This window comes from Gallus gallus, chromosome 3, assembly GCF_016699485.2.
Source record: "Gallus gallus isolate bGalGal1 chromosome 3, bGalGal1.mat.broiler.GRCg7b, whole genome shotgun sequence".
In the NCBI taxonomy this organism is placed as follows: Eukaryota; Metazoa; Chordata; class Aves; order Galliformes; family Phasianidae; genus Gallus; species Gallus gallus.
In genome coordinates this window covers 20,295,436-20,309,207 of record NC_052534.1, presented here as the reverse complement: position 1 = coordinate 20,309,207, position 13,772 = coordinate 20,295,436, and the positions used below count along the sequence as shown (strand labels likewise).

Genomic DNA, 13,772 nt, shown 5'->3' with positions numbered 1-13,772 from the left:
GATTGCACAAACATGTAGATGCTAAAACACCACAGGACTTGTACGTTCATTTGACTTTTAGAGCAATATAATACATGAAAGAGTCAAGAATGACAGAGTAATAATAAATCCCTACATATTAGAATGATTAACACCAAAGATGATGACAAAAAATATTTCATTACATAATTAATATGTTCACTACATAAAGACACAAGAAATACTTTGAACTATTAAACATACACTATACAAAAATGCCAGCATTTGTTTTTATAGTTTTTGTAATCTCACCTGCTAAGACCCTTATCTTCATAAAACCACTGAGTTCCTGAGTAAATATTGTGCCACAGATTTAAATCTTCAGGGGGATTTGATGCAAGTGGTTGCTGGATTTTACGTCTCAGGAGCTCATATCTAACACAAAAGACAAGCAGAACACCAGGATTATCTCAACTAATGTTATTACACAAAAAAAAAAAAAAAATCTTTTTTTTTAAAGCCACATATTATTTTGTTTTCACAGCTGTAAACTTTCTGAGATAAACATTCCGTTTAATGTTTCATGATTTAAAACATTTAGTTACTTAAACTGCTTTGAAAATGGAAAATGAGTGCTTTCATTGGAAAGACTAAATGTATTTAATAATCCATGGATTTTAAAATTGTGGAAATGCTATGAAGATGAAGTCCAAGTCCAAATAGTCTAGTTACAGTGTCTTGCACAGACTTGACTCATGCCATCTGACATGCACAGACTGTTCCAGAATATAAAATTGAAATGTCTCTCTCTTGCAAATGTACTGAAATATGTAACCTTCCTATTACTATTTTACTGGTAGTAGCTACTTATATGTGCATTTGTGTTTAATGTATTCATAAATAATCTCAGTGTTGATTATAGATAACAAACAGGCATAGAGTGAATTTACTTTTCCATTGACAGGCCTAAGCAAAACAACATCGTATTTGAGTAGCTATTCATGATTTGAGCTCAAAAGACCAAACTACTTATTCCTGGCCTTCATATGTAGCTGAATGTGTATTCCTGTCTGTTATCCAAACAGCAGGTCAGCTGAAGGCCATCTTCCATAAGGTTTGCCATAGGACTGCCTGAGTCAGACCATGCCTTTCACTCATTCCATATCACTCTTTCTCATATTTTATAAAAAGTCTTTATGGAATTTAACAAAGATTAAACCACTTCATGTCTATACCAACTAAAGAGGATAACATTGTATGTTGCATTTTGTAATTATTTTAGGGATTACATAGAAAACTATATTCTAAAGGAAACAAATTTATATAGATCTGTTCAAAATCCTGTAAGATTATTATTCTTTTTTACATTTCACAGAACAATTTTAATAGGACTTTCATTTCAGTTTTTTGGTATTGTTTCTTTGTAAGGCACCAGATATTTGTCTTCCTTCTACCAGTTACAGGGTCACTGTGGAGTTGCTTTTGATAGTGAGCTGAAGATTTAACAAAACACAGTTACATGTGTCTATCTAATCACTTAAATTGGCAAAATTCTATGTTCTGAATTGCTTTGTATCCCCCAGTACAGCTGGAAATGTAGTTCTTTCAAATTCCAGTACAGAATTGGAGGGGTTGGAAGGAATTTCTGGAGATCGACTCCAACTCCCTGCTAAAGCAGTTCTGTACAGTAGGTTGAGCAAGAAAGCATCCAGGTGGGTTTTGAGTATCTCCAGAGAAGGAGGCTCCACAACCTCTCCGGGCAGCCTGTTCCCATGCTCTGTCACTCTCATTGTAAAGAAGTTCTTCCTCATGTTCACAAGGAACTTCCTGTATTCCAGTTTGTGCCCATTGCTCCTTGTTCTCTTGTTGCATGCCACCAAAAGTATCTTAAAGACTTTTCCCTTAAGCACTTATTTCTGAAAACATTTCCTTTGATGTACAAGCATTCTGCACTGGAGAGGTTCAACATCCCATCACAGTAATCTTTCTGACCGCTGGCTTCACGTGCAATTTTACTTTACTTTTTTGATGTTAAGATCAACTCCAGCCTGATGAGGAAATGTTGGATAGTATAATTCCAGATTTGAGACCCTGAATTAAGCAGGTATATAATAAATACTGCATACAATGATTCTGTGTTGCTTCAAAAGCAGAAATCAGCTGATAAGCTCTGATACAAGAGAACTGAAACCTCTTCTGCACTGTGGAAGCAAGGAGATACACATGAGTTCCAGCTAACTTTCTTCACTGATGTGGGGAAATAATCCTGAACAGAGACAAGCAAGCATTGTGACACTGACCATATGATGTCAAACCAAACTATTATTGCTGGAACTGGGAACATAACTATGGAAATCAAATAACAAAAACTAATTTAACTGCAACTTCATCAAAATATTCAGGTGACGTTATGCCCCAAGTACAACTCTCACATCAGTGATTTATCAATGTCAACATAATCCAAAAACAGACTATTACAGTTTTGTTAGGAACACTCTTGGCATAATCTGTATAACGTAATTCATAAATAAGCTATGAAAAACTTCAGAATTTTTCTGAACAGTGGATGGTGATCATGTGCAAATCACCTCCACTGGCAGCTGCTGTTGCTGCTCTGCTTGCTGCAGACTTATTGCTCCATGGCGCTGTACAGAGCAGCTGCTCCAGTGGTGGTTCTTCTTGAGGACAGCATGGCAGGCACACCATGAAGGAAATGAAATCTGCAGATGTAGGTTGTGCTAAATTACTTCAATAACCTATGGTAAAATGGTCATGTTGTTAAATCCAGAATAACAGGCTGCTTTTCAGTTGTAGTGTACTCTAATTAAGCCTGAAGAAAAAGTCAAGTTACTGTGGTGTAATAACGTAGACAACTGAAACAGCATTACATGATAATTATTGAGCTCATCAATGCACCTAGAAGAGAGCTACAAATGGCTTATGGGGATAAAAGTTTACAGACAATATTTCACAAAACCTTAAGGCACCAGATAGAAAGATTTGACTTTTTAAAATTATGTGCAAAGGTATATTTAGCTTTCTAAATCTTCATGCACTCAAATCCTTTTTTTTTTTTTTTTCTTAATACACACATGCAACACACACAGAGTAATCACAGAATCAAGTCAAGATCCCCATCCCATGGCTGCAGAGAAATCTCAGAGGAAAAGCCTTATTTTAGTTCCTGTGGAGAAATCCGGATTGATATACCTACCACTTCCTTACAGTTTCCATTTTCATCTCTGATCAAAACCTTGTAGCAATTTAACTACTCTTTTTCTTACACACTCTCTCATTCACAACTTGATTAATAAGTTTAGTTCTGAAGCTTATTTTGTGTCATCCTGCCATCTTTTTTTTTTTTTTCAGGAACAGCTCACATGTGTTCACAGAGATCTCATGCTTTTCTTGACATTTTGTCAGTGAAACATTGCCTGAACTCACCATCAACAACTAGCTGATCCTACAGACCAAAACAGTTATGGCTTTGCAAAGATCCCATGCATACTCTTTCTGGCTTTTCAGACAGTGCTGATTTGAAAGACCCAGAGGATTCTTGAAATCATTTTGAAAAGTAAATTCCACAGCTTGGATGCCACAGGTGCACTCTCAATAGTCCTGCCTCCTCTGAAGTTCAAAGTGATTCAAAGTTCACCCCATATTATCTGCTTCCAGACATACCCAATTTCTGTAAGTCCTCTCATGGACACCTGAACCCTAAAGAGGATCTTCAGAATGAGAAATGAAGAGATTGTATGCTAAAGTTTGCATCACCTAAAATTTTCTGAGTCAGACATAGGCATGGAGAAGAAACTGCCAAATCATCAGCAACTAAAAGCTTACCTCAAATGAGGACCATTTGGCCTTAGTGGTGGCTGCCAAGATATGGCAATAAAGGACTCGCTGATTGGAGTCACAGACAAGGGACTGATGCCCTCAGGAGCTGTTGAAGGTGTGGTCACACTGGTAGGCAAACTCTCTGTGCAGCCTCCTAGTAAGCCATTGCCTCCAGAACAAGCTACTACAGTGATGGAGTAGTTTGTGTACGGTAAAAGATTAGTCACCAAGTAACTTAATGTTGACGCAGAATTTCCAGCAATGACAATTCGTGGATCAGGCATGCGAATCTCGTAGTTTAGGATTTCACCATTCTGTATCAGAGGAGGTTTCCATGAGACCTGAAGGGAGAGAAAAAAATAAAAATAAATGACTGACTTATTGCAGAATGCAGAAATGCAGATGCAACATGGTATAAATGAACACAGGCATAAACTCAAGATGGGCTTTTACTTCTCCATCATGACAGACTTGGTGTACTACTCTTCTCAGGTATCTGAGACTGATTTTTAAAGGTACTTCAGTTAGAAATCTAACCTTTAATTCCAATGAGGGTTTCAGTAATAGTTCTAGCCATTGAAAATCTACTATCAAGCTGGACCAATAAAATGGGAGTGCTCCACTTCACTCTAAAGGTGTTCAGATGCATTAGCAAAAATACACTGACCATCATAAATACCACTGTTATTTATTTGCTTAAGATATACTGCTTGGTGTGCTTGCCTATTACTGGCAGAGTAAGAACAAATCTTGTTTAATATTTGCATCATTTTCAGAAATGTGTAATTGCATTAGCTCCTATAAGAGCCAAGACTTTGCATACTTCTTATATGATGAAATTTCCTACTTTTGCTTTTTATTTTTCAGTAATAAATTACATTGCTAATACCAGATGAATATTTTTTTTTATTTTCAAAATTATAAAATTATGCTGAGAATACTTAATGCTGCTATATTTACTGTCTTGATTTGATTTATACTTTTTTTCAAATGCATTTTATCTATATATTATTCTTACCAATTCCAGTGAGGAGTCATACCCAAATCATTGTATCATAAACTGTGATAAAGTGTAAGGATGCTTTTCATACTTTTGTAAGGCTTTTTGCCACTGTTTCATGACAGAGGGGGATTTCAGTCTGACACAATGAAGACATGTAACTGATATAAAGGAACTCGAAGTTTATAAAGTTTGCATAATAGCACTGATTAGTCCTTCATTCCCTAGGACTCTCAATTTAGGAAGTATAGCACCTGTTCTTTGCTCATCCCTGTGCCTGTTTTCCCTGCTACTGACCCACTCATCTAAAACAACTGTTGTCTTTTTTCCTCCTGTGCATCGGATATGCAAGGTTCGAATACAACAGTGGAAAGGACACAAACTGAAGAACATCAAGATGAAGATATGTGAAGAATAAAATTAACAAATATAATAATGAAGTGCTAAATATTAATACTGAGATACTTCAAAGTTAACGTCTTTCAATGATTCTCTCCAATCTATGAAGGAAGTATCTTTAAAATGGTATATGCACAATTACAGAAGGCCATGGAAACAGAAGCTTGATTTAAAAATAATTTTTAAAGGACTCTTGGGGATTAGAAAGTGTGATATCTTAGGTACAGAAGGACCTCTCAGGCTGTCAGACTTGCAAGAAACCTGGCAGCAAAGTACTGGAGAAAGCTGAAGGATTTTGATAACAGAATCTGGAATACAATTAAACAGAGAATTAGAAACAGGGTGATTTTGAGTAAAGACAGCACAAACAAGATTATTGGTGCCCGCATAGGAAAGGCTTAGCTCTGGCTAATTATCAAATGCTGTATTCAGATTTCTGTTACTTGTGGTCCCAAATAATGATCAAACAAATAAAGTACTATAAATACAGCACCGCAAAATTTCACAGAAGGTAGGGAGCAGTTCTGCACTGTTCTCACAGACACTGAGCTGAATTCTTGTTCTGAAGTAGTTAATGTGACCTGGTTGTAAGTTTCAGAAGCACACAAGAGTAGATCATTAAAGGAGGCAACAGAATGTTTTGTTTTCAAGTGCAATTAGAAAGCATTCAGGTCAGTAAATTTCAGGTGAAGTCTCCAATCCCAATGTTTTTTGTTGCTATCATACTGCACACACCAACAGGATGCATTGTATACAGCACAGAAAAATGGGAGTGTGCATGGGTTGCTTATTTTTGAGGACTAACTTTTGAAGCTACTGAAAGAGCAGAGAACACATCAAGGTATGGAACACCACAGCAAAACACATATTTCCGCAACAATTATATATATTTTTTTGAGGTGTAGCACCTGTTCTGAAATTTTGCTTTGGTGAAGTATGACTGAAGATAATACATTCTAGTTCCTTTTTTTTGGAGTGCTAATACAGTAAAATTTGTTATTATCAAAAAGAAAAACCCTCTTACTTGTTGATAAATGCAAGGCAGCTTCTAATAGAAGAACTGCATGTCAAATGCTTTGGAACATTCCTGGTATTACCCTCTCAGAAGAAAACATTGTCTAAGAATGCTCACCTTATACAAAATCTTATTTATATTTTTTTTTCCTTTATTTACATTGCATTTTAAATACACAAATTTTACGCTTAGCCAAACAAAATTACTTAATAGAATTTGCACGAGACTTGCCATATATTGTAACTCCTTGACATAAGGATTACGTTAATGTAATGAGAAGAACAGATACAACTCCAGAATCTCAGCTCACGAGTCTTATACTCATATACTGCCTTGCACTAGCCACTAAAACCTGAAATACGAAAGTCACCAGGTGTTCCTTCACAGTATTTGTTGTGCACTAGAAGATAAAAAGTCCCACAGCATGCATAACCTATATGCTGCATGGGGCTTACACTGGGAAATTTCTCAATTTTATTTTTTTTAAGAGAAGTGAAAGCCAGGCTGAATAATTCAATTATTTATTGAATATAACACAGAAATGAAACTTATTTTCTTCTGAGCATGGGTATATCGTGCAAAGATATGAAGAGTAGTTATTGCTTTGTTTAATATTTTTAGAACTAGACAAAAGGATGACCAAGGGTACCCACAGTCACTGGTCAGCTGAAGTGCTTTGAGTTACCTATGTCAGCTTGCAGTGGCAGGACATGCAGCTGCCAACCAGCCTCTCTCTCTTAAGGAAGGAAAGCTGTTGCCTCTTCACTTCAGTGACAGGCCAAGGTCAAGGGAATGCCTGACCTATATGATGTAAAGGAAGGTGATGGAGGCAGCTTGGTTAACACACATGGCACTGCTGGATCACTTCTCCACTTCGATGCGCCAAGGTTTGAGGTAAGAGCTTGGCAATGCATGAAAGCAGGAAAGCTCACTAGACAGGCTGTGTTGGAAGCAGTAACAGTTTGTTCATTGATTTGAAGCTCAGCACTGAGACCATGAAAGAGGATGCCCATGAGGAAGAGAGAATAAGGTAACTACTGGGAGAGATTAACTGATTCAATGTAATGACTCTGGAAGCTGTCATTTAAAGATCAAAGCACCTTATTTTCTCCACCACAAAATTTAAAGAGACAGAAATTAGCAATTTTCTCCCCATTAAACACTTATAACCTTGAAAGTCTTTATTTTTTATTTTTTAATTTTTTAATTTTTTTTAGGTTTTTTTTGTGACAGCAGTTGAAACCTGCAGTTTAATTCTGAGCTATGGTAAGAGAGGCATTGGCACATAACTATTATAATAGTTCAGGCCTGGCTTCAACACTTTGCTTTTAAAACTGCATGTTTGGCTTCATTTTATTCTAATTTCTCCGTGCTACTGCTTGTAATATCTACAAACTTAGAGTAATAAATACACTACTGAGAGCTTTTCACTGTTGGTCTCAGAGCGCACTGTAAGTCTCAAATTGCAAGTGTTACCATTTAAGTCTTACAGATGAATAGGCTAAATCCCAGAATAAGTTACATAACAGAAAGAAGAAAACCTGAAAAGACTGACCTGCTATCCTAATTCTATACTCTAGATGCTGGACCACTGTCCTTTGCAAAAGAAAAATAAAAAAGTCAGAAGTAGTTGGGTGATGAATTTTGTCACAAGGCCTCATCTGACCTCACAGGAATTATACCAGGTTTCAATCAGAAGCCAGTATCACACCAGAAAAGCAAATCCTGACTGAGGTCAATGATAATCACTCCTATAGACTTTGCAGATGAGTTACATCCAGCTTCAGCACTATCACAGAAGAACTGTACAATCAGGTTTGCAGTAACAGACAACTGCTACAAAAACTTCTTTAGCACTCTCATAGGTGGGAGGGATATGCAGATGCAAACCTGATTAGTTTGCCTCACTGTATGATCTGTACTAAATGAGCAAGCTGTGCAAGAAATCACAGTCCTAAAATGTGGAAAACCTCTAGTGTGTAAGTTAAGGTTGTTCCTATGGGTGTTGGTGTATCCTAAGTCGCTCAAGCAGCACTTATGTGGCAAATAAACCAAGGTCTCCCTGACCTTAGCAGCACTACAAGGCAATCTTCACACAAGGATTGATTGCTCCTAAACAATTTCCCAAATGCACCAGGCATACTTGCATAGAACTGCAACAGAAGTGAACAAAGCCCAACCTTTTTCCTCCCCGAAATAAAGCTGCTTGATGGTCTTCTTGCATTCAAGGCCTAGACACCTTTAGCAGTCCCGGAGTAGACATCAGGGTTGCTCATATTCTTAAAATATTCTTAGACAACTGCCATTTGAAGCATTTTGAGAATGAAGAAAGAAAACACTAGGAGTTTAACATGAAGGAGAGGAGAGATCTTCTTATCAACATCATGCTTGACCACGGAGGTAAAATGCTAAAGGATCACCTCTGTGTTATTCACCAGCTGCAGTGACCATGGAGTTATTCCAACAGCATGCAACCCTCTGTAATCACAAGCAACTTCACAGGACAGCACACATTAAAGCATGAGATAAAAGGGACTCCAGAACACGCATCTATGTTGGTGATTTCATAGGAATTGGATAAATAATAAAGAAAACAGCTTTCTTTTCACAAATCATACTCAAACTGTAACTAAAGCCATTTCATAACTCGTTTAGCTGTGTAAGTGGCATCCATTTCACACAACTGAAATCTTTCTCCAGGGCTTTGTAGCCCCAACCTTCTTAGAGAACAATGACAACAGGGAGTTAGCTGTCCACTGTCCAACTTCCGAGCCAATACAGGACAGAATTCGATGTATGTTTATACATAGGATCCTGTTAATTTTGTTTACTCACTTTTAGATCCAGTTTATTGGTCAAATCTGATAAATAGTTTCTAGAAATAGCTACTGTAACAATAGGAAAGGGTTCTGACTGCATCACTTCTACATCTGTGGAGAGCAAACTGCTCAATCTGCAGGCTTGCACTCTATGTTGCCACTTCTTATATGCAAAGAAAATGGCAGGTGAACTGTAAATCAAGTGATTGTCATCTGAGGGTGACAACAAACACAAATGACACTGGAAATAAAAGCTTGGAACCGTTCCTCAGTCAGAGAGCCCATGAGGAAATACTTGAGAAACAGAAGTAATTCCTACAAAATTAATAACTTGGTATGAAATCAACATGCAACAAAAGAAATTAGAAAGAAGAATGACAGTTTGGTGCTATAGAATCACCATTACACTGCTTTTCTAACACACAATACATACACAACACGAATTGAGAGAGAAGTCAAATAAATTATAATATTTTTTGTTTTTCTCATTTTGGATCTAATTATTTTGAAAGAAATTTCTGCAGCTGATGTTATCATGAAGGAATACTATAGCACAAGAATTATATGCCAATAAGATACTTATTTCAACCACCCAGGATGAAATCAATCTCTTAACACCTATCTGTGCGCCAAGAAGAAAGATTTTTCCTTTGTCTTAAGAGAATCTTCAAGATTAACTACAGCTCATGCCATCTTCTAAAAAGTTATGCAAGGAAAGACAGAAAATGGCTGTAGCTTCTTGTCTATGGGCAGTCTTGGTGGCAGCACTGGTCAACCCGGGAGAACAATACTCATACTCATCTGCAAGTCTCCAATTGAGCCAGTAATTAAGATTACAGCTGCCTTCCCTAGGCCACAGATCTTAAGGGAAAATTACGACAGCAAAAGGGAAATCTTTCTATTTAAAGTTAAATGGCCAAAGTTGGAGAATTTACATATTGCAGTCAATTTAGTTCAGTCTACACAGCCACATAATGCTTTTCCTACACAAAGAACTCCTTTAAATAATTATTCGCTGTGTAAACCAGCCTCTTTCTTGAGCCACTCAACCTAGCTACATTCCTGAATGTCATATCAGTTTGAAGTGTCAGACTGAAGCAGCACAGCAATTGCAACCCTCACAAGAAAAGGAAACAATTTCTTTGATACTTCTGTACATTAAGGTATAGCAAATCTTGTGTAACAGGAATAATGTTCGTGGCATTGGCATATACTAAATAAATGGCTTTTGCAGTTGCTGAATACCTCCACTTCACTTTGGCATTTAATCAGCCACAAAAGCAGTTTATTGTGCAGTATACTCTACTACCATGAACATTATCAATTCAGCAAATATTAAAAAATATCATGCAGGTGTCACAGAAATGGGTACTTTAAAAATTATCGACAACTTTACACTTCCTGTTGCACAAAAGAAAGCAAGTTAAACGTTATTGAGAGATATCAGTCCATTCTGATTAAAATAGAATGTTAAACAAGCACATACACATCAGAAGTGTTTATGCCAAGTGACCTGCTGTGCTGATATTTTCCTCCTTGCAGAGTGAAAGCTTTGGTCTATGAAAATAAGCTGTATACTCAAGTGAGTACTATCCTGGAGTGCTTTGAATTCCTCACATCCTCAAATCATTTATATTGATTCTATGACTAAATAAAGGAATGGAAATATGTTTCCCTCTCTCTCTTTTAATAAATTCTCTCTGTTTTCAGTATAAGTAAATATTTGCACTCCTGGTTTAGGGATTGGTTGCACTGACAACTGAAAGCCTCTATTGATTTGCAACCCTGGCTTGGTAAAGGAGTCTCTCACTAATCTTTCCCACAGTGCCCTTCCAATACTTTCTGTGCTAACCTGGAAGGACAGTTCTCTCTAGGGCAAGGGGTAATTAAACTCTCATGTTGGTTCCTTCTTGAAGACATGACTTATTTTGCATTCTCTGCTTAAGATTCACCATTGCAGATACTGACTAAGATGAGAGTATTGTAAAGCACAAGCAGAGTCCACAAATTTGATTTGATGTTAGGCTACTCAGGAGAGAAAGCCTGCCATTCTGGGACTCTCCTCAGAGTTTAAAAGCAACAATGTAAAGCATTTCCAAATCAGATCCAACCTCCTTCCACACATGAAAGCTTTTCAACCAGCAATTGACAGTCCTTACAAAAAACATCACGGTAATTCTGGCCTGGAAACTACCAGGGCTGCTCTCAAAGTAATGTCTCCTATTCTATTATACTGGCCCATGACAGCAGAGGCAGATGTTGGTGGTATGACAGTAGAGACTGAACTTTCCCGCCAATATCCCTTACATATTGTTGCTGTGTGACAGATGGCAGCAGAGGAGCAGTCTGACAAAATGAAGTCTGATGTGGAAGCGTGTACAAAGCAAAGGCGTGTTGCTGAATTCCTCCATGTGGGAAAAATGGCACCCACTGACATTCATTGACACTTCCTGAGAGACACCCAACAGTGAGAGACCCACAGTGAGGCAGTGGTGGTGCATTTCGGCAGTGGTGACAGTGACATGAAAGACAAGCCTTGGTTTGGATGGTCATGCAGATGTTTACAAGAACGGCATGCAGGCTCTTGATCTTCTGGTGAAAATGCATAGCTAATGGTGGTGGTTTTGAAAAATAGAGAACAGTCTCATTTTCAAAACACTATCAAATCCTCTTATTGTGCTCTTTGTAACTTAGAAAAATGTAGGAGGTAACCTATGGAGCAACCTATGTACCATAAGTCTGTGATGAAGACACAAAAATGGCTTGGGGAGTTATCTATACAGATCTTCTACCTTGATAGAAAGAATAGCAAATATTTTAAAATGGATTCTACTTTGATTATCTCATATTCTCCTACTACAGAACAGTGACACAGGTCACACAACAGAACCTCAACACCATAGCAATGTCCACTAGCTGCTTTCCGAGTCTTACTCTGAAATGAACTTGCCATAAATTTTAAGAGAGGGAAATAACCATACCACTAGCAAGCCCATTTGACTTATGAGAAGCCTAACAATGAAGGTTGCTTCCATCTGCCAAGAAGCAGAAGGTGAGAAAACCAGTAGGTGCAACAAACTTGTTCCATAATTTCCTAAGTTATGTTCTGCAATGAGCTCTCCTGCACCTATAACCTTATTTCAGTTTTTAGAAAGTATTGTAAATGGCAGTAATAATAAAATAATAAAAAACTAACAATCTCATGCTGTCCCAAATGAGTAAGATTTTTATGGGACACATAGAACCTTAGAAATCTTTAGAAGTAATGTTTAATAGACAATATGCACAGGATTTGTACCAAGTCATACATGGCATTTTTGGGTGCCACTTGCCCTGAAATTAGGAATGCTATAAAGTTAAACAAAACAAAATAAAGCTAACTAAATTAAGTAGAATACTAGATGAGTTAGAAGAACTTCTTGTCAGCATTGTCAAAGGATACCAGTACTTGGTACACCGTGAAAGAGAAATTTCACTACAGGTCAAATAATTAGATGATAGTATATTTGGAAACACGTATACCTAAGTCACTTTTATCAATTAAATGCTGCCATATTTAATTTTTAACATTTTAATCTAAATATTTTAATCAAGAAAAATGAACCACAAAACCAAGGTGTGGAAATAAAAACATCTGAACGTCAATATCACTGACAGAAATTAGTCTTAACAAACCAAATAAACATGAGACTCCAAGCAGAGAAACCCAAGCTCAAGACTGCAAGAGCAGCAGGGTCACAAAGAATGTCCACAATTCATACAGAAGGTCATACGATGTTGATGTTAAAGGCCTTTAAAGAGCTCTGAATGTTAATGATAGACTGGATAAGAAGAGGAAAAAAAAGGCATTTGAATTCTTTGGCAAGAAAGGAAAAAAATTCAAAGCATTGTTGTATTGTAATTAAATTATTAGAGAATGAAGACTGCACTGACTGATTTCAGGTTTCAGAAGAAATAAATGATCAAACTGACTTATAGTATCGGTAGATTCCTTAATCTTGGAACTGAGCAAAAGAAAATAAAATTACTGCTGAGCACGCACCTCTGATCTCAAGAAAAGACGCCCAGTAAAGAATGACAAAGCTGCTGATAACTCATGGGCTTTTATAATTGGGATTGAGTGTTGACTGCATTTGGAGAAAGAAAAAATATGGGTAAGATATAAAATTATTCTGCCCTTATCATATTAACTGAAGCATTAAAGGTTGCAGTGACTTTTTTTTTTTTTTTTCTCAAATAGAGTTGAAGCCTATGTGTAAAAGCTCATGTAATAAAATCTGGACATGTGTAAGCATACCACTGAACTAGGGCTGCTGTTTACTCAGCATTATTTCTTCTGGTAAATCCATTAAATATGTCTTAGTATAAATTGTGGTAGATATTAGGATATATTTAAAGAAGCATGGATAGTAGAGCCTTGGAGGTAGATAGCCCAAATCTCCAATAAGCAGTCTGGCAATTCATCACAATTACTAGTGGTCGATCATTATTAATTCTTACGGTAACCACTGTACTCATACTGAACTCATTTGCCATTAATGTGGATGTAACAAGCAATTCCTTAGACATTAAAACATACATTTAAGAGCTTAGGGTTTTTTTTTTTTTTAATATATATGTAGTGGTGAGCGGCTTTAATCATAGCTTAAAATTATGCACAGACAAAGCAAAAAATCAGCATTGGTTTACTGCTCAGATTCACACCCCCAGACTGCTTAGACTGCATTGGTAACATCACTATGTT

At 36.9% G+C, this 13,772-nt stretch overlaps 1 protein-coding gene across 7 annotated transcripts in view; it reads right to left on the bottom strand.

The window, feature by feature from the left end:
* Positions 1 to 13,772, bottom strand: part of USH2A (usherin) — a 370,614-nt gene that overhangs the window by 110,488 nt on the left and 246,354 nt on the right. For all 7 annotated transcript variants that reach the window (XM_015283893.4, XM_419417.8, XM_040697423.2 and 4 more), the window contains exons 42-43: positions 3,802 to 4,136; positions 271 to 393 (exon numbers count right to left, since the gene is read on the bottom strand). In XM_015283893.4, the coding sequence (XP_015139379.2) occupies positions 271 to 393; positions 3,802 to 4,136 (458 nt within the window). The remainder of the gene's footprint in view (positions 1 to 270; positions 394 to 3,801; positions 4,137 to 13,772) is intronic.